At 44.5% G+C, this 25,479-nt stretch overlaps 1 protein-coding gene across 1 annotated transcript in view; it reads left to right on the top strand.

Moving 5' to 3' along the window:
- The window catches only part of LOC133616381 (BMP/retinoic acid-inducible neural-specific protein 3-like), a 290,364-nt gene that overhangs the window by 137,393 nt on the left and 127,492 nt on the right, over positions 1-25,479 (top strand). Inside the window, exon 4 of the mRNA XM_061975560.2 lies at positions 1,578-1,762. Within this exon, the coding sequence (XP_061831544.2) occupies positions 1,578-1,762 (185 nt within the window). The remainder of the gene's footprint in view (positions 1-1,577; positions 1,763-25,479) is intronic.

Here is a 25,479-nt window from a genome sequence, read left to right as displayed (position 1 = left end):
CTGAAACGCAAGATTCTCAGAAGTTGAGATAACTCCTCTAAATTACTGGCTTAGAATGCCCCAAGGTATAGATGTGTGTCCAAGTTAAAGGAAATGGCGGGCTGTCTTCTTCAAATGGATTCATACTAAACAAGAAAACGCTGTAGACGTTCACCCCGCAGCACCTGCAGTGACAGTAGCGACTAAAAGATGGCGTCATTGCACAAACAATAACACACCTTTTTAGCGTCTGTTGAAAACGATTTGTTGAATTCAAAACTATTTGGCCGTTGGCCAACAAAAATCAATAAGATAGTGTGGAGAATGCATTTATGTTTAAGAGTTATTTATTCATAGTCATGTTTATAATATCTAGTGTTTTTCCATTTGTACTCTTTCTGTGCTTGTGTCTTGTGTCCACAGATGTCTGTGTAGTGTCTTTAGGGATTGGAATGTGGGAGAGATGCATCCCCCTCCTTGTCTTATCAGACAACCAATCAATCAATCAATGTTTATTTATATAGCTCTAAATCACAAGTGTCTCAAAGGGCTGCACAAGCCACAACGGCATCCTCGGTTCAGAGGCCACATAAGGGCAAGGAAAAACTCACAACCCAGTGGGACGTCGATGTGAATGACTATGAGAAACCTTGGAGAGGACCGCAGATGTGGGTGACCCCCCCCCCTCTAGGGGAGAGCGGATGCAATGGACGTCGAGTGGGTCTATTATAATATTGTGAAAGTCCAGTCCATAGTGGATCCAACATAACAACGAGAGTCCAGTCCATAGTGGGGCCAGCAGGACACCATCCCGAGCGTAGACAGGTCAGCAGCGCAGATATGTACCCGACCGATGCACAGGCGAGCGGTCCACCCCAGGTCCCGACTCTGGACAGGCAGCACTTCATCCACCGGACCTGTGCCCCCCCCTCCACAAGGAAGAGGGGGGCAGAAAAGAAAAGAAACGGCAGATCAACTGGTCTAAAAAGGGGGGTCTATTTAAAGGCTAGAGTATACAAATTATTTTTAAGATGGGATTTACTGAGGTAGCATCTCTAACTGTTACCGGTAGGACATTCCATAGTACTGGAGCCCGAATAGAAAACGCTCTATAGCCCGCAGACTTTTTTGGGGCTGTGGGAAAAACTAATAAGCCGGAGTTCTTTGAACGCAGATTTGTTGTCTCTTCCCGTTTGAATGTGAGACCATTTCGAGATGTCGATATGAAAGGACGATTGGACTGGTCTCCTAAAGCTTTAGTAAAACTTGATAATATTCCTATTTTGTCTTGGTGGTCCTTCTTACTCAGCATATATGTCATCTAAAGAACTTGGGATTGACCAGTGACTTTAATTCCCTGAGAGGGAAGACTGGTCAGACGGAACAATAGCCAAACTTTTTTCTAAGCCGCATGGTTCAAATGAAGGAAAAAAAAAGTAGCGGCCTATAGTCCGTCATTGTATTAATATTAAAAAACAAAATTGGGCCAAAAACAAAATCTGCAAACAATGTAACGATCGTAAACAAAGGACAAGAAACAAAGGAAATCCTCAAATGATGTCCTTCCTTCATGGTATCGATCTATTTGTCATTCACAGGGGAAGAGTCTTTAATGATCTTTGTGGACAAGCGGAAGTTGAGTCGCTCAAGTGAATTGAGTGACACCAACGGCACAGCGGTGCCTCTGGAGGCTCTCCACCAGCTCGCTGCCTCCTACTTCACGGACAGAGAGAGCACCCTGCACAAGCTGCACCACATCCAGATTGCGTCCACTGCCATCAAGGTAAAACAGAAAAAAATTACGTCCTGTTTTCAAATGTTGTGTTTGTGAGTTGAAACAAATGACACAATCATCTTTCTGGGGGACAGAAGCTTGCTTTTCTTTTTTTCTTCCTACCAGCATGGGCTGGGCATGACTGCAAGCTGAGTTCGAACTTCTGTGGTGGTTGGAACTGCGGAAATAGTGTATCTTTGATTGGAGCCAAGGAGCGCTCTGTTATCTGATTATAATTATCTGTGGGTGCTCAGGAGTGACTGGCTGTCCTGGGAGCTCAGATTTGTCAATACAGTGACACATTGTGGTCAGTGCACTGGTGTTTTTGTCCTTTTCCTTTTAAAGTCATATGCTTTAATCCAAGGGTGTCCAAACTACGGCCGCCAGCGTCTTTAAATTGACTCACGAGACGCCGTGTTTACCTAATAAGGAATAATGCCTGCAGGGGGATTGCATTCATTTAAAAGTTTAACACTCGATGGTGCTGCCTTGTCGGCATTTGGTGGACAATGAGTGTTTTTCTTGATCAATTACCTTTTATTATGCTATGAATGGATCCATGCCATGCATTTATTTATATTTCCTAAAGCAAACAACCTTCCCTAGTCATGGTGCAAAAAAAATAAAAATAAAAATAAAAAAATCCAACCAACACAAAATGTCAACAGACATGGTCACTGACTTATAAAAAAAAGTCCATTCACCATAACAAATTATTGCTAGTCGCGATCAAAAGTTTACATACACTTGTAAAGAACATAATGTCATGGCTGTCTTGAGTTTCCAATCATTTCTACAACTCTTAATTTTTTTTTAGTGATAGAGTGATTGGAGCACATACTTGTTTGTCACAAAAAACATTCATGAAGTTTGGTTCTTTTATGAATTTATTATGGGTCTACTGAAAAGACATGCACCTGGGGATAGGTTGATTGGCAACACTAAATTGGCCCTAGTGTGTGAATGTGAGTGTCAATGTTGTCTGTCTATCTGTGTTGGCCCTGCGAATGAGGTGGCGACTTGTCCAGGGTGTACGATGCCTTCCGCCCGAATGCAGCTGAGATAGGCTCCAGCACCCCCCACAACCCCAAAAAGGGACAAGCGGTAGAAAATGGATGGATGGATGGATGGTCTACTGAAAATGTGACCAAATCTGCTGGGTCAAAAGTATACATACAGCAATGTTAATTTGATTGATTGATTGAGACTTTTATTAGTAGATTGTACAGTATATATTCCGTACAACTAAATGGTAACACCCGAGTAAGTTTTTCAACTTGTTTAAATCGGGTTCCACATTAATCAATTCATGGTATAAATATATACTATAAGCATAATACAGTCATCACACAAGTTAATATTTGCTTACATGTCCCTTGGCAAGTTCCACTGCAATAATGCACTTTTGGTAGCCTTTAACAAGCTTCTTGTGGAATTTTTGACCACTCCACTTGACAAAATTGGTGCACTAAAGCTAAATGTGTTGGTTTTCTGACATGGACGTGTTTCTTCAGCATTGTCCACAGGACTTAGGGGAGGTCATTCTAAAACCTTAATTCAAGCCTGATTTAGCCATTCCTTTACCACTTTTGACATGTGTTTGGGGTCATTGTCCTGTTGGAACACCCAACTGCGCCCAAGACCCAACCTCCGGGCTGATGATCTGAGGTTGTCCTGAAGAATTTGGAAGTAATCCTCCTTTTTCCATTGGAACACCATGTCTACTGTCAAGCATGGTGGTGGTAGTATTATGCTCTGGGCCTGTTTTGCTGCCAATGGAACTGGTGCTTTACAGAGAGTAAATGGGACAATGAAAAAGGAGGGTTACCTCCAAATTCTTCAGGACGGCAGACGTTGTATGAAGTTTAAGACTTTTAATGATAAGGACATCAGAATCAGAATCAAGAATCAGAAATACTTGTATAATTAAGATTTTCAGCACAATCCCATTCAAGATCAGACAAACATTACAGGGAGACAGAACAGGATCGCTGACGGGTCTGCCAACTTCCGGCGCCCCTTACAAAAAAGGTAAGAAACAAGGAAACGCTATTCAGTCTAACTAAGCCTGGGAGAGGGGGTCCAGACTGAAGCCAAGGGGAAAAAAACCTCAAAGCTATAGCACACATAAACATGTGTGTAAGAGGGAAGCGTCAAAGAACACAAAGGACATTAAAGACATTAAAAGAGCTGAGCTGATGCAACCAGCCACTTCTACATACATCCACAAAAGTAAAACAACAACAACAAAAAAAACATATACACTGTGGTGGCCTCTGTAGTGACACATCAACTGCTGCATGGTAACTCTCAGTCCCAGCAGCTGACGGACGGACGCTAGTTGCACGTTCAAGATAAAACCGCAACATCAAACATTTTTCTCCTCCTACAGCATTGCGCTCTTACACGCCCACCGAGACTCCACGGAAGTAAAAGCGATTGAAACGAAGTGAAACGAAGCGATCGGCTCCGTTTATTTGGAGGGAACATTTTCAAAGCAAAGTCCGTGTAGTCGCTGCCATGTTTTCTCAAGCCTAATAGCGTTGGTGGTCATGCGCAGGCGCTGCAGCGCTTCAGTTTTCAGGAAGTAAGAAGTCCATCCATCCATCCATGTTCTACCGCTTGTCCCGTTCGGGGTTGTGGGAGATGCTGGAGCCTATCTCAGCTGCATTCGGGCGGAAGGCGGGGTACACCCTGGACAAGTCGCCACCTAATCACAGGGCCAACACAGATAGACAGACAACATTCACACTCACATTCACACACTAGGGCCAATTTTTAGTGTTGCCAATCAACCTATCCCCAGGTGCATGTTTTTGGCGGTGGGAGGAAGCTGGAGGGAACCCACACAGTCACGGGGAGAACATGCAAACTCCACACAGAAAGATCCCGAGCCCGGGATTGAACCCAGGACTACTCAGGACCTTCGTATTGTGAGGCACATGCACTAACCTCTGTTCCACCTTGCTGCCCGGAAGTAAGAAGTGTTGCCTAAAATGCATTAATACGTAACGGTTTTTCAGTAATTAAAAATGTAAACGGTACTATTAACCGTCTGGAATTTTACAGTGGTTTATCACTATACCGTTTACCGTTTGTGTTTGTGTTGTGTTTACAACACAACAGATTTCAGCTACAGCATGATTGCAAAAGCCATTACAAATTCAAACGACACAACACAATAATCTAAAGCCGCAACACAGCTTTAAGCCAAAAAGGACGCGACGGACACGACTGAAGTGACTGAAAAATTGGTCACACTTGGCTTACTTTTCCAACTTAGTTCATTGCACCGTTTTCAACTTTCCAACTTAGGAAGTCGGTGAGTCGCTGAAACTTGACCGCTGTCACTAGAATTACGTCTTTGTATTGTCAGGTTTGGCCTTATAGTTGCTTTGTTATGGCTTTATGTTGTTGGGTTGTGGCATTTGAATTTGTTGTGGCTTTGGCAATTGTGCTATAGCTGCAAGTTATTGTGTTGTGGCTTCATGTGCAAGACATTTGTGAGGCATTTACTAAAAAAGGAGGGGCAAAGGACTATAATAAAGCAGTTACTCACTGCATACTTTAGCCCGAGTTGTAATGCGGAGTTTGAAATTTGCACGTTAAGTCAAGCAAAACAAAACGAGGAAGAAACAATGGATGCATTCCATACTAGACCCCGGAAGCTGGCCCAAAACTTTGAATTCAGTGACGAAAATAAAGAAATAAAATCACAAATCATACAAGTCGTCACGGCTCAGGAGGAGAGCGCTAATAGACCTAAAGATGACCCTCAAAGACCTACTGGATCTTGCCAGGGCATTCGAAACATCTGAATTACAAGCTTGGAAAACAACAATAACACAGGAGAGATTGCAGCTATAGCTAGCACAAGTAACAAAAGATGAACAGGCTCGCTGCCCCACAGATCAAAGATGAACAGTGCACAACAACAGCAACCCAAAACAGCATGCAAAAATTGTGCAGGGGGCACGTTTCCTCACCAGGGAGGACAATCAGCATGCCCAGCAAAAGGTGTTTTTGTGCAATGCATGCGGGAAACTTAATCACTATGCTCGTTGCTGTCTCTCACAAGAGAAAACCAAACAAACACAGCATGCACAAAACAACAGCACGTAACTATCAACAAGTCAGACCAATTTTGACTGATGCAGACAAACTACCTCACGCCTCTGTAAGCCATGTGGCTGCACAACACTCAAGCACATATGATGAGTACCTATTTGTCACGAGCACAGCTGGTGGCGCACTACCACCAGTCCGACAGCTTGTCATAGCTGGTGAAAACATGAGCGTCCTGGTCGATTCAGGCACTTAAGCCAACATTTTTGATTAGATAGTCTGTAGCACAATACAGTCCAATGTAAAGCTTAAACAAGCTAGAAAGAAAATATTTCCCTATGGCTCAAAAACTCCACTGCCACTAAACAAGAGTCTCAGCAAATGGCAAAACTGTCCAGGCAACTTTCTATGTGGTTGGAGAAGCTCATGGCTCCCTACTGGGCCACACAACAGGAACTGAACTAGGCTTACTGCATGTAGTGTGTTGCACGTAGACCGAGCAGCAGGACATGTCCAAGGCTCATCCGAAACTCACCACAGGCATAGGGAAACTAAATCATTTCCAAGTCAAACTACACATCGACGACAGCGTGCGACCTGTAGTCCAACCACATGGCCGCATTCCTTTCCGCATGCGAACTGCAACACCTAGAGGATCAGGGCATTATTGAAAAAGTTCATGGCCCAACACCATGGGTGTGGCCCATCATAGCGACACCAAAACCCAAAAATTCAGAACAAATCAGACTCTGCATTGGCATGCGCCTGCCCAACACGGCCGTCCAGAGAGAAAGGTACATTTCACCTACAGTAGATGACATCATACACAATCTCAAAGGTGCAACTATCTTCTCAAAGCTGGACCTCAAAGCAGGATACCATCAACTGGAATTAGCACCTGAATCTAGATACATCACCACGTTTTTGACACATGTGGGACTCAAGAGGCACATATTTGGAATATCGTCAGCAGCAGAAGTTTTCCAGCAAACAATTCAAAATGTGCTGCACGGAATACCAGGGGTCAGAAACTTCAGTGACGATATCACCACACCACCAACAGAATTGTTCTTTGGTCGACCAATGTAATAAAGCTGCCCTCAATCTTTTACCCCACCAACGAGAATGACCTCAGGCAAACTGATGCACTAAGGAACACAAAAATGAAACTCTATGCGAATGAAAGGAGGAATGCCGTGCACTCACAGTTGAAACAGGGTGATGTTGTCCTGATACGTCAGAACAGAACCGGGGAACTGGTCACACCATTCAACCCCAAGCCCTACAAAGTCATCTCAGTGAAAGGAACAATGATCACTGCAAAAAGACAGAAACATGAAGTCACCAGGCACAGGTCTCTTTTAAAGCTTCTCAAACACCAGCCAGTTGCCCCACTGAATTGTGACAGTGACAACAGTGAAGATGATGATGAGGACAGTACCGCTGATCAGGTTCACAACCAGGATCAACAACAACAAGGTCCGGATTAAGACCAGAGGGGATACCCTGTCAGAACAGACGGACGACTCCCAAGGAGACTCTTGGACTGAATCAACCCTTGAATTTCTATTTACTTCTGTATACTATTGTCATGATTCATTTGTTATCTATTTCAAATATTTTTGTTGTATTGTGTGAAAGCTTGAGCTGCCAAAATCTTTAATTTGACTTAAGTTAAGTTTCATTATACAGTCTAATTGTTTTAGACATTTAATGTGAAAGACAAGGATGGGTGTTATGTTGTGGAAATGGGCACGGCCCCTTTAAGAGACTGTGGACGGTGTGGCGAAGTTGGTAGAGTGGCCGTGCCAGCAATCGGAGGGTTGCTGGTTGCTGGGGTTCAATCCCCACCTTCTACCATCCTAGTCACGTCCGTTGTGTCCTTGGGCAAGACACTTCACCCCTTGCTCCTGATGGCTGCTGGTTAGCGCCTTGCATGGCAGCTCCCGCCATCAGTGTGTGAATGTATGTGTGAATGGGTGAATGTGGAAATACTGTCAAAGCGCTTTGAGTACCTTGAAAGTAGACAAGCGCTATACAAGTATAACCCATTTATCATTTATTTAAGTCTCCAGTGTCTCGCGGTTCCAGGAAGTTAGACGTAGATAGCACAGACGACGCTAGTAGTGTCAGCTTAGGTACAACTGAGTAGGACTGATGTGTTAAGGTGTTCATTGGGGGAGACAAAGACAGCCTCTAAGCGGCCTCCCCCATGAGTAGCTTACAGGTTCAAAAAGCCTACAAAAGCGAAACTAATGTCTTGACCACATCTGCAGACCGCAAAAAGCCTAGTTGGTTTAGCGTTACTGCAGCTCAACGTTGAAGGCCTTACCACCGCTAAACTCAACGTCATCGATCAGATCACCATTAAAAACAAGGCGACTATAGTCTGCTGCAGGAGACTCACATTAAAAACAAGAACTTACTAAAGCTCCCTGGGTACACCCTGGCTGGTCACACTGCCGACAAACATCACAGCTTAGCTACATTCGTTCGTAATGACATGGCTTGGTCAGCCATAGCACAGTCCGCAAACGATGCCAAGGTAGAATGGAATACAACTAAAGTGCAATACACCGCCATCATCAACATCTACAAGCCGCCTCCGAGTAGGTTCGTCCCAACATCTCTGCCAGATGTCCCAGCCCCCGCCAGGTATGCTGGTAATTTCAACAGCCAGCACACAGACTGGGGCTACTGCAGCTCCAATGCTGATGGTGAATTCCTGGCAGAAAGGGCCTCTCCTATACGACCCAAAGGAGCCACGCACTTTCTATTCTGCACGCTGGAACAGCACCACCAACCTGGCCTTTGCAAAATGTCGCGACAACAAATCGCTACCAGTAAGACGCATTCTGGACAGATTCCCACGATCGCACCACCGACCACCGCTCATAACCATTCCATCTCTGGTCCAGCCTGTGGAAGAGAAGGATGTGAGGAGGTGGAATTTCCGGAAAGCAAACTGGGTAGGTTTCACACAGGAAGTGAACAAGGCAGTTGCTGGTCTCCCACACCCGCGTCCCACCAACTTGGACATCGCCTATGACTCATACTGCAAGATGATGCTGGGTGCCGCCAAGAAGAAAATCCCCCGCGGCGTACGCAAAAACTATGTACCCTGCTGGGATGACAAATGTGAAGATCTACTTCGCGCCCACACAGAATCACAAACTAGCGACGACAGGGATGTAGCAGCGAACAACCTAATCTGCAGATTAAGTGAGAAACGCAGGCAAAGATGGTGACAGTGAAATCAATCGACTTCACACACAAGCTGATGGGCAGGTCGACAACCCCAGCCCAATCTACCATCACTGTAAATTCCATCGCGTCACTATTGCTGTGCATTTGCCGCTTCCCCAATGCAGACAAAGACTTCACCAGAAGAACATCGGCAAGAGTCCATGAGCTGCACAGGGCACCGGGCTGTGATCTCAACCTATCCCACGATTTCACAACACAAGAAATCGGGCAGGCCATCCAACGACTGAAAACGGGTAAGGCACCAGACATCGACAGCATCCATCTGTAATACATAAAACATCAAGGCAAGAAGGCAACCGTCTGGCTGTGCACCTTCCTCTCCATGTGTCTCCGATGTCTGAAGCTGCCAAAGATCTGGCGCTGTGCCAAGGTTATCGCTCTGCCGAAGCCAAACAAGCCTAGTGATGACCCCAAGTTATACCGACCCATCTCACTGCTGTGTGTTCCATATAAGATCTTGGAACGCCTCCTCTATGCACGTCTCAACCCAGTGATCGCTGCCTAAAGAACAGGTTGGCTTCCGAAGCGGTAGGTACATGGCGGACCAGGTGACCCTTCTGTGTCAAGACATAGAGGACAGCTTCGAGGCAGGGGAGAAGGCTAGTGCTGTCTTCTTGGACCTCACAGCTGCATAAAATACTGTCTGGATGCGTGGGCTACATATGTAACTTCTGAAAAAAAAAAAAAAAAATCCAAGATGGCGGCGCGCACAGACGTAGCGGCTTACGGCTCTCCATTTCAGTGCTCTTTCTTCCTTCTTTTCTTCATGTTTGTTTTCCTTTTGTGCACCACCTGTACTGCAAACACCCGGTACACCCGCCAGTCACTCTTGGATATCGGTAACTCGCACCAGATATCTGTTTCGAGCGACTTTCACCACGAGCACAACATCCCAGATGACATAGCGAGAGCACAGGGCTCTCCGTGGTTTGTTGTCGGGTCTGGGAGACGGCGCAGACGGAGGAGGGAGAGGAAGCAGAAGCGTGGCCGCAGGTCCGGCGTCTTGCTCAGGCTTAGGAAACAACCCCACAAGCCACCTCTACCAAGCCTGTTCCTCTCTAATGCCAGATCCCTTGTACAGAAGATGGACGACCTGGAGTTACAACTTGCTGGAAACCGCTATGTTCGGGACTGTTGTGCTATGATTATCACCGAAACTTGGCTTCACCCGGAAATACCCGATGCTAGCATGCAGCTAGCCGGACGCACTCTGCTCCGCCGGGACAGAACTAAGGACTCCGGTAAGAGCAGAGGAGGGGGGCTCTGTATCTACGTGCATGAGAACTGGTGCAACAACGGGACAATCACTGAACAGCACTGTTGCCCGGACGTGGAGTACATGTCTGTTAGATGTCGGCCTTTTTTTCTCCCGAGAGAGCTGTCTGTTGTTATCATCACGGCTGTGTACAGGTAAAAGCCAGTAAATTAGAATATTTTGAAAAACTTGATTTATTTCAGTAATTGCATTCAAAAGGTGTAACTTGTACATTATATTTATTCATTGCACACAGACTGATGCATTCAAATGTTTATTTCATTTAATTTTGATGATTTGAAGTGGCAACAAATGAAAATCCAAAATTCCGTGTGTCACAAAATTAGAATATTACTTAAGGCTAATACAAAAAAGGGATTTTTAGAAATGTTGGCCAACTGAAAAGTATGAAAATGAAAAATATGAGCATGTACAATACTCAATACTTGGTTGGAGCTCCTTTTGCCTCAATTACTGCGTTAATGCGGCGTGGCATGGAGTCGATGAGTTTCTGGCACTGCTCAGGTGTTATGAGAGCCCAGGTTGCTCTGATAGTGGCCTTCAACTCTTCTGCGTTTTTGGGTCTGGCATTCTGCATCTTCCTTTTCACAATACCCCACAGATTTTCTATGGGGCTAAGGTCAGGGGAGTTGGCGGGCCAATTTAGAACAGAAATACCATGGTCTGTAAACCAGGCACGGGTAGATTTTGCGCTGTGTGCAGGCGCCAAGTCCTGTTGGAACTTGAAATCTCCATCTCCATAGAGCAGGTCAGCAGCAGGAATCATGAAGTGCTCTAAAACTTGCTGGTAGACGGCTGCGTTGACCCTGGATCTCAGGAAACAGAGTGGACCGACACCAGCAGATGACATGGCACCCCAAACCATCACCCAACCATGCAAATTTTGCATTTCCTTTGGAAATCGAGGTCCCAGAGTCTGGAGGAAGACAGGAGAGGCACAGGATCCACGTTGCCTGAAGTCTAGTGTAAAGTTTCCACCATCAGTGATGGTTTGGGGTGCCATGTCATCTGCTGGTGTCGGTCCACTCTGTTTCCTGAGATCCAGGGTCAACGCAGCCGTCTACCAGCAAGTTTTAGAGCACTTCATGCTTCCTGCTGCTGACCTGCTCTATGGAGATGGAGATTTCAAGTTCCAACAGGACTTGGCGCCTGCACACAGCGCAAAATCTACCCGTGCCTGGTTTACGGACCATGGTATTTCTGTTCTAAATTGGCCCGCCAACTCCCCTGACCTTAGCCCCATAGAAAATCTGTGGGGTATTGTGAAAAGGAAGATGCAGAATGCCAGACCCAAAAACGCAGAAGAGTTGAAGGCCACTATCAGAGCAACCTGGGCTCTCATAACACCTGAGCAGTGCCAGAAACTCATCGACTCCATGCCGCGCCGCATTAACGCAGTAATTGAGGCAAAAGGAGCTCCAACCAAGTATTGAGTATTGTACATGCTCATATTTTTCTTTTTCATACTTTTCAGTTGGCCAACATTTCTAAAAATCCCTTTTTTGTATTAGCCTTAAGTAATATTCTAATTTTGTGACACACGGAATTTTGGATTTTCATTTGTTGCCACTTCAAATCATCAAAATTAAATGAAATAAACATTTGAATGCATCAGTCTGTGTGCAATGAATAAATATAATGTACAAGTTACACCTTTTGAATGCAATTACTGAAATAAATCAAGTTTTTCAAAATATTCTAATTTACTGGCTTTTACCTGTATATTCCACCGGACGCCAAAGTAAACACAGCGCTCTCTCTTCTGCTGAACACCGTCAACGAACAGCAGCGGGCCCACCCCGACGGTGTTCATATCATAGCAGGGGATTTTAATAAGGCCAATCTGAAGACTGTACTCCCTAAGTTCTACCAGCACATGAAGTGTTCTACAAGGATCAAGAACACCCTGGACCACGTGTATACCAACATAAAGCACGCGTACAGAGCTACACCCCTCCCCCAGCTTGGACAGTCAGACCATCTTTCCCTCCTGCTCTCTCCTACCTACACCCCCATCAGACGCCAGGCCAGGCCTATCACAAAGACTGTTATGACCTGGCCTGACGATGCACTCCCCAAACTTCAGGACTGCTTCCAACACACAGACTGGGACCTCTTCCAACAACAGGAGCTGGAGACAGCCACAGGAACGGTGCTGGACTACATAAAGTTCTGCATCGGGAATGTGACTGTGGAAAAAAACCATCCGGGTTCACCCCAACAAGAAACCCTGGATGACCAGCCAGGTCCGCACACTCCTCAGGGCCCGCGACGCAGCCTTCAGGTCAGGGGACAGGACACTGTACAGTGTTGCTAGAGCCGCCCTGAAGAGAGGGATTAAAAAAGCAAAGGCGGACCACAGGAGGTGCATAGAGTCCCATCTGTCCAGCAAAAACTCACGGGAGGTGTGGCGGGGCATTCATGACATCACGAACTTCAGAGGCTGCAATATGACAACTGCGGATCAGAGTGCGACACTGGCAGAGGAGCTTAACTGTTTCTTTGCCCGTTTCGAAACCCCCCAGCGACACTCATCTGCTCCAGCCCTGCCCCCGCCCCCACCGGGCTCCGGCGCCACTCCACTCACTGTACAGGAGCACAGTGTCAGACGAGTGCTCCTGGCTGTGAACCCCAGGAAGGCTACCGGACCAGACGGAGTACCTGGAAAGGTGCTCAGGACGTGCGCCCACCAGCTCGCTCCCCCCCTCACCAGGATCTTCAACCTCTCCCTGGCTCAGGCAGTCATCCCATCCTGCCTGAAGTCATCTACAATAATCCCGGTGCCGAAGAAGTCTCCCATCACCAGCCTGAATGATTACCGACCAGTGGCCCTCACTCCGGTAATCATGAAGTGCTTCGAGCGACTTGTTCTCCAGCACATCAAGGACCATATCCCTCCAGACTTCGACCCCCACCAGTTCGCATACCGGGCGAACAGGTCCACAGAGGACGCCATCGCTGTTGCTCTCCACTCTGCTCTGAACCACCTGGAGCAGCAGCAGAGCTACGTCCGGATGCTCTCTGTGGACTATAGCTCTGCCTTCAATACAATAATCCCGGACAGACTCTGCAATAAACTGGACACTCTTGGCCTCCCCCGTCTCACAAACGCCTGGATAAGGGACTTCCTAACGGACCGACCCCAGAATGTGAGACTTGGCCCGCACCTCTCATCCTCCCGCACGCTGAGCATCGGCTCCCCACAGGGCTGTGTGCTGAGCCCCCTCCTCTACTGCCTTTACACCCATGACTGCAGTCCGGCCCACAGTGACAACCTTACCGTCAAGTTCGCCGACGATACCACAGTGGTCGGGCTCATCTCCAGGGGTGACGAGGCTGCCTACAGAGAGGAGGTCCTGAAGCTGACGGCCTGGTCTTCGGAGAACAACCTCGCTCTCAACACCAGCAAGACCAGAGAGATCATCGTCGACTTCAGTAGGAGCAGCACCGACCCTGCCCCCCTCTACATCAACGGCGAGCGTGTAGAGAGGGTCCACACCTTCAGGTACCTTGGAGTCCACATCTCTAATGACTTCTCCTGGACAGTCAACACCACATCAATCATCAAGAAGGCTCAGCAGCGGCTACACTTCCTTAGAGTCCTCGGGAAGTACAACCTGAAGCCTGACCTGCTACTGACCTTCTACCGCTCGTCCATCGAGAGCCTGCTGACCTACTGTATTACGGTATGGTACGGCAGCTGCACTGCAGCAGACAGGGAGAGGCTGCAAAGAGTGGTCAAGACGGCTCAGAAGATTATCGGCCGCCCTCTCCCCTCTCTGACGGACATCTACACCTCCCGCTGCCTCAACAGAGCCAGTGCCATCATCAAGGACAGCACCCACCCTGGCTCTGACCTGTTCCACCTGCTGCCCTCTGGGAAGCGCTACAGGTGCATTAAAACCAAAACAAACAGGCTAAAGAACAGCTTCTTCCCCAGGGCCATAACCATCCTGAACGGACTGCCCCATTGTCCCTCATAACTGCCTTCTCTTCGGTGCAATAACCCATTCCACCAACCACCCTGTTTTTGTTTTGTTTTTTCATGTATATATTCATTTCACACCATATTCATTGCACTTCTACATTTTTTATATTTTTATATATTTGCACATTGTTTTTCTAGCATGCACACATCGCACTGTATGGCATGGCCTCAATCTCGTTACCTTGCGTAATGACAATAAAGCTGATTCTGATTCTGATTCTGATTCTGAAACATCCCAGACAAACAAATGGTGAACTTCATCATGGAGCTGATGAGCAACCGCAGCTTCCGGCTACACACCAGCAATGGCCAATGCAGCAGGGTGAGGAAACTTAAGAATGGCGTCCCACAGGGCTCAGTGCTGGCACCACTGCTGTTCAAAATCTATACCCATGACCTGCCTGCAACTCAGTCACAGACCAGCGAATCCCACCTCCTCCATAAGATCGTCACAGAAACAACCACAATCACGGCGCCCCTTTGCCATGCAAGCCCACGAGCTGCTCAGCACAACATCAGCTGATACTTCCAAGGCCACCTGGGTCAAGACGAGATGGAGAGAACAGTGGAAGTTAGTAGAACCATCTAGGATGCACCACTACATCGATGACCCCACAGACGTCTCCGGCCCCGTAAGCAGTGGACAACCCTCAACCGTTTGACGACCGGCGTCGGACGCTACGAAGCAGCGATGAAGAGGTGGGGACTTGCGGATAGTGCCTCCTGCGAGTGTGGGGACCCAGTCCAGACAGTAGAGCACATAGTCACTATGTGCTCTACTGCACAATAGCATTCAAATGTTACGTGCAGTGATTTATCCAGATTCTCTGAACCTTTTGATGATATTACAGATCATAGATGGTGAAATCCCTAAATTCCTTGCAATAGCTGGTTGAGAAATGTTGTTCTTAAACAATTTGCTTACACATTTGGTGACAAAGTGGTGACCTTTGCCCCATCCTTGTTTGTGAATGACTGAGCATTTCATGGAAGCTGCTTTTTTACCCAATCATGGCACCCACCTGTTCCCAATTAGCCTGTTCACCTGTGGGATGTTCCAAATAAGTGTTTGATGAGTATTCCTCAACTCTCTGTCTTTTTTGCCACTTGTGCCAGCTTTTTTGAAACATGTTACGGGCATCAAGTTCCAAATGAGCTAATATTTGCAAAAAATAACGTTTTCCTAGTTAGAACATTGAGTATCTTGTATTTGCAGTCTGTTCAATTGAATATAGGTTGTATTCTGTTTTTATTTCCGATTTACACAACGTGCCAACTTCACTGGTTTTGGGTCTTGTATTTTCTCTTGTTAATTTAACCGTAAGTGTTTGTTGCACTCTATTCAAATAAGATGTGACTGCATTGGCCAACAATTGTTGTTCACTTGCTTGTTTGTATTCAAAATTCATTTATACCTAATTCCCTTACAAGAATTAACAGGAATATAGTAGGAAACTTCACCTGCAGTGTCCACTCTCCAGTATTTATTTGTCTACTCTTCAAGTGGTTGATTTTTTTTGTGTGCTAAGAAGTTAATTAATCTAATTCAACTCACTAAATTGTTTAAAAACTTAAAAAAATAACATTGTCCCTGAATCCTATCGGCGACCACTTATTCTGAATTGAATTGAATCGCTGTTAAAACAAATTGTTATACCCTTACAAGTGAGGTTTTCTCTCCTGACCGCCCCTGATTGTGGTGCTCAAGTGACGATCGCTAACTTTATTCAGTTTAACTATGATCTGCTACGCATTGGGTGATTGAAAGTTGCAGTTGTACCCTTCACAGTAGGGGTGTAACGGTGCACAAAAATGTTGGTTTGGTACATACCCCGGTTTAGAGGTCACGGTTCGGTTCATTTTCGGTACAGTAAGAAAACAACAAAATATAACATTTTTTGGTTATTTATTTACCAAATTTTTAAACAATGGCATAACATACAGGGTCCATTGCCAGGGTTAATGTGGTCAACATATATAAAACTAAAAGCTAAATAAGATAAGGCTCAGAATGGTTTCTTAACAACATTGCACAGTACAGTACATATTCCGTACAATTGACCACTAAATGGTAACACCCCAATAAGTGTTTCAACTTGTTTAAGTCGGGGTCCATGTTAATCAACATTAAACTGCCTCAAGTTGTTGCTCAGATTAAATAAAATGACAAAACTTTTCTTCTACATATAAAAAGTGCAACATTAAACAGTTTCAAGTCAACTCAGCCTCAGATTAACCCCCCCCCCCCAGCCTGGTTAACTTGGCAGTAAGAGGATATATGGGCTCATTGTTCTTCCACCTTAGAAGTGGGTCAAAATCTAGTTTTTAATGCAATATGGACTCATATCTGCTGCTATAAAAACATTTGTTATTGCTTTAGCCCTGCCTGACTCGCCGAGGAGAGGCTGCTTGAATGCGGTGGTGACGCTTCAAATGGGTTAGCATGTGTTATGAGAGTAGCGTATGTGTGTGTGTGGCCCTTTAATATGTGACAGCATGTGAGGTGAGTGTGTGGGCGAGCGAGGTGAGTGCGGGGAGTGGCTAGTGTTTTGTTGGATTGGCTGTGTGCAAGACCTCAATAAAGCCACAATTTGCAACTAATCGCCGGACTCGTCATTTACCCTGGAGTCCAGAGCTGTGGAGACCCACTGCCGGGTAGAGTGAAGGGTGTTGCCCCCGAGAATACATCGGCCCTAGAGGAGTGTCTCCCCTGCGCTCATCGACTACGGTCTGGGAGCCGGAAGCAGGAAAGGTGCAACACGTTTGACGTGTTGTCAGAAGCAGCTGCTGAACAATGTCGGCAAACCTCCGCCCTCCATTCTTGTATCGCGCAGCCAAAGTGTTCCCAAACGGGAGATCTTAACGTGGCAGGAGGGTCTTCCAGCTCTGGCTTTTACATGTTGTCCTAGCCCGGTCGCTGCTAGCATGTGAACTCGTTCAGTACACCTTTGAAACGAACCGAAACCCCCGTATCGAAACGGTTCAATACAAATACACGTATCGTTACACCCCTACTTCACAGTATATCTCCCATGTAATTTAACTTCTGTAATTTAAGAACATTGTTTGGATGGTGCAACATTTGCAATTAAGTAAATTTTAAAACAATCTAAACTATTCGTACCAATGTTTTTTTAGCTCCAATCTGGCTTCAATGACGAGGTGCCAACTGTCAGTTAGGGTTGGCTCCAACTCTCTTTGACCTTGCCCAGGATTCAAAGATTATACAGTTTAGCATAGATTGTGGATTAATGGGCCGATGGATTTTGCAGCACTCAAGGTCTTCGGGATTATTGGTGGTGTGTTTCGACATTTGAACTACTCTAACTGATGGCACTAAAAAAACGAAGCTCAAATTTGATGTGCATTTCTAGTACATATGACTGTTCAAAACATTGCTGTTTTTACCTATGGTGGGAGAATGACAAGAAGCATCATTTTTCTTGTGTAGATAGGAGTAGAAATCCGTAAAAAGCAGCGAGGCCAACCAAGGAAGAGATAAAGTGAGCGCTATTGTTTGCTCATCGCTTATGTGTTTATTCGTTGGCTTGAAAGGCAAACGTCTAACTTTGCATATCAAGATATGCTTGTGTATGTAAATATGACTGCGCAGCTTATACTATTTAATGCCTTCAGGGTGTGTTCATTCATCACTCTGTCAGTTCTTATCACGCAGAATGAATCAAATTGGCTGAGTTTGCCCTTTGCACTGCAGACTGAATTCTCATTGTGTTTCCTTGCATTCATTTAATGTGTTTACCTTCTTTCTGTCAACAACAAAATCAGCATCACAAAATCCGTCCGTCCGTCCGTTTTTCTACAGCTTGTCCAATGTCTGACAATATTGGCCTAATACTTGCGTCTTCTGTGAGCCCGTTTGAAAATGTGAGTTCTTCTAAAGATAAGGCATTTTCTTCCAGTACACTGGATTGTGCTGTTGCAGTATAATCAACATCAGAATTGAAGATGACAGTTTAGATTTTTTTGGAAAGCAAAAACAATTTCTCTGGCACCAACTTTTCAAAACACAGTAAATCCTAACAAGGATCTACAATATTCTCCATAATATCTCTCTGTTTATAAGAAAATGATTAATGACCACATTTCAGTGAAATGCTTTTTCTTAGACAGTGGCACTTGTTCTGAAGCATCCCGATAAAATGTGCTTTATTGGGATTGAATAAAATTAGTTACGTATGATCAGTGTCAGAGCTTGGTTCGCATTGCCGGCAATAAGACGGACCCGTTTCCAGTGAGGGTTGGACTCCGCCAAGGCTGCGCCTTGTCACTGATTCTGTTCATAACTTTTATGGACAGAATTTCTAGGCGCAGTCAAGGCGTTGAGAGGATCCGGTTTGGTGGCTGCAGGATTAGGTCTCTGCTTTTTGCAGATGATGTTGGTCCTGATGGCTTCATCTGGCCAGGATCTTCAGCTCTCACTGGATCGGTTCGTAGCCGAGTGTGAAGTGACTGGGATGAGAATCAGCACCTCCAAGTCTGAGTCCATGGTTCTCGTCCGGAAAAGGGTGGAGTGTCATCTCTGGGTTGGGGAGGACACCCTGCCCCAAGTGGAGGAGTTCAAGTACTTTGGAGTCTTGTTCAGGAGTGATGGAAGAGTGGATCGGGAGATTGACAGGTGCGGCGTCTTCAGTAATGCGGACGCTGTATGGATCCGTTGTGGTGAAGAAGAAGCTGAGCCGGAAGGCAAAGCTCTCAATTTACCGGTCGAGCTACATTCCCATCCTCACCTATGGTCATGAGCTTTGGGTTATGACCGAAAGGACAAGATCACGGGTACAAGCGGCCGGAATTTGTTTCATCCGCCGGGTGGCGGATCGGTGCGGCGTCTTCAGTAATGCGGACGCTATATCGATCCGTTGTGGTGAAGAAGGAGCTGAGCCGGAAGGCAAAGCCCTCAATTTACCGGTCGATCTACGTTCCCATCCTCACCTATGGTCATGATCTTTGGGTTATGACCAAAAGGACAAGATCACCGGTACAAGCGGCCGAAAGGACTTTTCTCCGCCGGGTGGCGGGGCTCTCCCTTGGAGATAGGGTGAGAAGCTCTACCATCCGGGGGGAACTCAAAGTAAAGCCGCTGCTCCTCCACATCGAGAGGAGCCAGATGAGGTGGTTCGGGCATCTGGTCTGGATGCGACACAAACGCCTTCATAGGGAGGTGTTACGGGCACGTCTGATCGACAGGAGGCCACGGGGAAGACCCAGGACGGGTTGGGAAGACTATGTCTCCCGGCTGGCCTGGGTACGCCTCGGAATCCCCCGGGAGGAGCTGGACGAAGTGGCTGGGTAGATGGAAGTCTGGGCTTCTCTGCTTAGGCTGCTACCCCCGTGACCCGACCTCGGATAAGAGGAAGAAAATGAATGGATGGATGGATAAATTAACTAATTTGATCATATTTACTTTTATGAAAAGAAATTGGTGTTTTTTAAACAAAATGCAGTGTTTGTTTCCGAGTAGTGTTGCGAGTAATTTCTATTTTAGACTATCGACTATTTTAACTTGTGGTGTCCCTATAGATCGGTCACCGATCATTGTGGACCAATTTCCGTGGAAAAGTATGTTTGCCAATCAATGTATTGCAATGCTGATCACAAAAAAATATCTCCCGGCTTACAGTCGGCTAGAAGCGAACTGTTTAACTTTTTTTTTTTAAAAGTCTTAAAATGTCTAAAATTCTCTTAAAATACCATAAAAGGTCTTCAACTCTATTGGAGTGTTAGTGGGTAAAATGGTGCCAATTGCCTAAGGAGATCAATATGAAATGTAAACTAGTGCAATCATACTATTACACACACTCATTTCTCTGTGCTCATAGTGTACTCACAGCAGTAAAACTATTTAAAAAAAAAACATAATTGTCATATATTATTTCTATTATTTATTCCAATCATTTTAGGTCACCTTCTCATGCCTCATCTTTTCTCCAAGTTTATACAGCGACTGACATTAAAAGCTATAAAGGTTGTCTAGTGTTTACACACAGTTTATGGTTGGGTGAGGAAAGCAAGGAACATTTGTAATTGTCATCTTGCCATGCTTAAATAAAAAATAGTTATTTTTTCATGAGCAATATGTTTTCAAAAAAGTCGCAAAAATACAGGTAAAAATGTATTCATACATACCAGATACAAAATGAGCGGAGCAAATTTGAATGTTATCCACATTATTCACATCCAAATTCTGTATGAGGCTTGCGAGAAATAATTGCCTTCCTTATTTTTAGACAATCGCTCTGTCTGCACTCTGTTTTTCACAACTTTGTGCAGATACATTAGTACTGTAGATGTTTTTATCTGTTTGCTCCATTCTCACAGCCGCAAAAACACTGCATAAGTTAACCATTTAGCTTTAGCAGAGATGCTATCAGTCCCTTTTTACAGACAATATGTTGTTAAAATTAAAGTTACATTTAAAGTACCAGGTGTGGTAAAATTACACTCTGCATTTGACCCATCCCCTTTTTACACCCCCTGGGAGGGGGGGGGGGGGGGGGGGGAGCAGTGAGCGGCAGTGGTGGCCGTGCTTGGAATCATTTTGGTTATTTAACCCCCAATTCCAACCATTGATGCTGAGTGGTAATGGGTCCCATTTTTATAGTCTTTGGTATGACTCGGCCGGGGTTTGAACTCACGACCTACCGATCACAGGGTGGACACTCTAACCACTAGGCCAATGAGCAGGCTTGTTGTGTTTTCCTCTACTATTGCTGACATTTTGATTGTTGTTACCGTATTTTCCGGACTACAAGGCACACTTAAAATCCTTGTTTTCCCTTTAGAACTCGACAGTGTGCCTTATAACCCGGTGTGCCTGATGTATGAAATATATCTGGTTTTGCTTACCAACGTCAAAGCTTTTTTATTTGGTACATGGTGTAATGATAAGTGTGACCAGTAGATGGCAGTCACACACAAGAGATACGTGTAGACTGCAATATGACTCAAGTAAACAACACTAACATGTTATATGTTCCATTGAAAATATAGAACATTACACACAAAATCTATCAACATTTTTTTGGTATGACTTTGGTAAGCTATGAAGCCGCACCGCTTGATGGATTGTACTGTGCTTCAACATACGAGTATTATTATGGTGTGTGTATAAGGTAAGACATTATCTGGCATTTTGTTTCGCAATATTATGCAAAATTTACTTTTCTTACCTTTGGTTCCTGCATATCTGTATTTGGGATCTGCATAAGTCCTGAAAAATTGCGCCCATCCGCCTTTGTAGTCCGTGCTGACACCGTAGTTGATAAGCTTCTTCTTTTTGTCTATCTTCTTGTTATGGGACATTCATCCTCCGCTGTTGCCATTTCTAATATAAAGTAGTGTAAAGTTCTTATTTATATCTGTCAGTAAACTCGCCATGAAAGCTTTAAAACAAACTGGTGTAGTGGGTTTACATTATCCACCCAAAGAACTTTAATTATTAGAGAGTTCCGGTCGAACGGTTTTTCCGGGACACATTTCCGTCGTTGTTATTGCACTAGTGAGCCACGGATGAGGAGATGCTGCTCCATTATTGATTGAAGTAAAGTCTGAATGTCATTAAAACAGTTAGCTCCATCTTTGGACACTTCTTCCACCTCTGTCCTTGCATGCTACACTGCTACAACAAAGATGACGGGGAAAAGACGCTGTCGAAGGTGAGCCACGTAAATAAGACCGCCCACATCCTGAAGCGAGTGTCAGAAAGCGGCTTGAAAATTATCCGTCAAACATTTTGACCAAAAAAACACACTTACATAATATATAGAACACAAGGAAGTGTTTTCAATTCAGAAAAAAAATAAATAAAAAATTACTCCTTTGATGCGCTTTTTAATCCGGTGCGCCTTATAGATGAAAAAAGATCGAAAATAGAGAGAGAGAGAGAGAGAGAGAGAGAGAGAGAGAGAGAGAAACTTCTTATTAATCTACTTGCTAATTGCCTGTTTATAGCTGATTACTTTCTGCTGCGTTGCACTTTCAGCAATAAGTCTGTTAAAGAGTACCAAGCAATTGTTTCGTTGTTTTAGGAGGCGTCGCTTCTTGTCACCTGCTGCTGTCTTGCTCGGTGCATACCTGTAGCTCGGTGTGTATCCTCCAGTGATATTAGGATTTGTAGGAAATTGTATTTTTGTTTGTTGCAATTGATACAAACTTAGAGGGGGGGCTCCGCACTCTGTATAGACATACCAGGGGTCTCTGCAGGTTTCAACAAGTCAACTTTAAGACGTTTCTAAGACCATAATGAATATAATTTAAGACCATGAAAATTGGGCTGTCTGCACTCTCAAAGTGCATGTTGTTGCCAAATGTATTTCTTTGACTTTATCGTTGGAAATGCATCTGCTTTGAGTGTCGCAGGATATCCACACATTCTTGCCATCTCTGTCGTAGCATAGCTTTCGTCGGTAAAGTGTGCGGAACAAACGTCCAATTTCTTGCCACTTTCGCATCTTTGGGCCACTGGTGCAACTTGAATCCGTCCCTGTTCGTGTTGTTACACCCTCCGACAACACACCGACGAGGCATGATGTCTCCAAGGTACGGAAAACTGTCGAAAAAAACGGAAAATAACAGAGCTGATTTGACTCGGTGTTTGAGAAAATGGCGGATTGCTTCCCAATGTGACGATTCGCTCCGAGAGCGAATATTAGAAAGGCGTTTAATTCGCCAGAATTCACCCATTTAGAGTTCGGAAATCGGTTAAAAAAATATATGGTCTTTTTTCTGCAACATCAAGGTATATATTGACGCTTACATAGGTCTGGTGATAATGTTCCCCTTTAAAGTGTACACCTATTCAGTCTCATTTTAGTCATGGCGTTTTGAATTCAGCTTGACACTATTGTTAAATAAAGACTACTCCATTCATAGATGTTTATTTATGAACTGTGCTGCTCATGTGGTTGCTACAAAAATAAAAATGTTGTGTTAAACTTTTGTCCGTTTAAAAGCAAGGACAAGCATCTATGGATACTAAAAAGGCATTTGACCGAGTGGAATGGAATTATCTCTTGTATGTCCTGGAGAGATTCGGCTTTGGTAAGAGTTTTATTTCATTGATTGAGCTCCTTTATTCATCTCGAGGCCTTGGTCAGTACAAATAATTAGCAATACCAATATTGTTGCTTCTACGCTTAAAACCAACCAGCTTAATACGGGCATATGTAGACACAATGTGCGGGCACTCCTTCTGTTTGTCTCAGACCTCTCCGTCTCGGTCCGAGCTGCCTTTAGTACCCTTTCAGCATTTGGACATTTGTCTGGTTACAAACCAAACTTGGGTAAAAGTTAAATATTTTGTATAAATGATGCTGCTAAAAAGTATTCTCTGAACAATTTGCCCTTTGAAATTGCCTCGCAAAGTTTCACATACCTGGGCATCCAGGTCACACATATGTTTGCAGAACTTTATAAAGCCAATTTTGTTCCACTGTTGTCCAGAATCCAAGGAGATTTTGATTGCTGGTCTCAATTTAACTTCTCTGCAGTGTCAACTCTATCAAAATGTATATATTTCCACGATTGTCTTATATGTTCCAGTGCATACCACTTTTTGAGTCTTTCTATCATAAATTAGATAGTCAGATTTTAGATTTCATTTGGAATAACAAGACTCACAGGTTACGCAAACACTATTTGCAAAGACCTGAATCGTTGGGAGGGTTTGCTCTACCAAACTTTATGTTTTATGCCTGGGCCACCAACATTAGAATTCTTAAATATTGGCTACAATATGAAACCAGTGATCCTCCATTATGTCTGGTTATGGAGACTAGCTCAACTAAACCAGTTGAGGTTATCGATAGAGTCCATATAATTTGGGAATGGTGCTATTACCGAAGGAAGTAGGCCAGCAAGAGTTGTGGCATCATTAATGTTACAGCTGCTAAAGCATTGTTTATTAGTAGCTTGTTAGAAATGTGTCAGTACTTAGAATTTAATAAGGTAGTGATCAGACATTACTTAAATGTACGGGAGGACCATAACTTTGGAGGTGGTAACACCCCAGACAAAGACGCGATCTATGGTATTACTGTTGCGATGCGTGGGTTCACTTATTATTTGTGTAAAGCCACAGCTATCAATTATAGCAGGGGTGGGCAAACCTTATTGCTAAGGGGCCACATTGGCTTTTGAAATTTGACAGACGGTCCGGGTGAGCACATGATGCATATCATATCTGTTGGAACTAAGAGTAGGCTTCTCAAGCATTGGCTATTTTAATCACAATACATTTTAATAATGTATCAGAACATCAAATAAACATAAAATGGTATTAAAGGTTTAACACTTACATTCTCTTTTAGTGGGAGCAGTGTTGTTGATCATCCTTTTTCTGCCAGTGCATAGAAGACTAGTATCAGTTGAGTTGTGGCAAAACAGATCTGTTTTAATATTTGGCGGGCGAGTTCAAAGGGACCAACAGGCCGGATGTGGCCTGTAAGCCATAGTCTACCCAACCCTGAATTATAGTTTGGAGGGTCTGATGGGGTATTCATGTGGATATTAAAGTTGCCCATTATATCTATATTATCTGCATGTGTCACTAGATCAGCAACAACCTCTGAGAATTCGCTGATCAAGTTTGAATAGGGCCCAGGGGGTGATAGATAACAGCCAGATGGTGAGGTAGCGGTGTAACAGACCTCATAGTAAGCAACTCAAATAATTTATATGTAGAGATTAGTGCGACCCTACCACCCCTTCAGAGCTGCCTGAGTGTTCAGACTGCAGTCACATCGGATACTTATCAAATCTATGATTACGTATTAAAGAAGCCTGGGTCGGATGTGAAACAATTGTAGTTCCACGAGTTACACTAACAGGAAAAATCAGATACAGGTCACGTATGGACAAAAACATAGGAATTGACCTGGGTCAAAATAAAATTACAGGATGAAAAAGACTTATTAACAGACTAACAATGTGTATGTAAACCTGCACACACACCAAGCTAACAAGCAGGTTGGTAATTCCTGGCACAAATCAAGCTGTGAAAATGAAAATACAAATGAAAGGATCAAGTCAGGCTTTTTAATAAAGAAATAAGGACCTCTATTTAGCTTTTACTAATAATAATAATACATAAATATATATATATATATAAGAATG

The sequence above is a fragment of the Nerophis lumbriciformis genome, linkage group LG14 (assembly GCF_033978685.3).
Source record: "Nerophis lumbriciformis linkage group LG14, RoL_Nlum_v2.1, whole genome shotgun sequence".
Taxonomy (NCBI): Eukaryota; Metazoa; Chordata; class Actinopteri; order Syngnathiformes; family Syngnathidae; genus Nerophis; species Nerophis lumbriciformis.
This window is presented reverse-complemented; position numbering and strand designations above follow the sequence as displayed.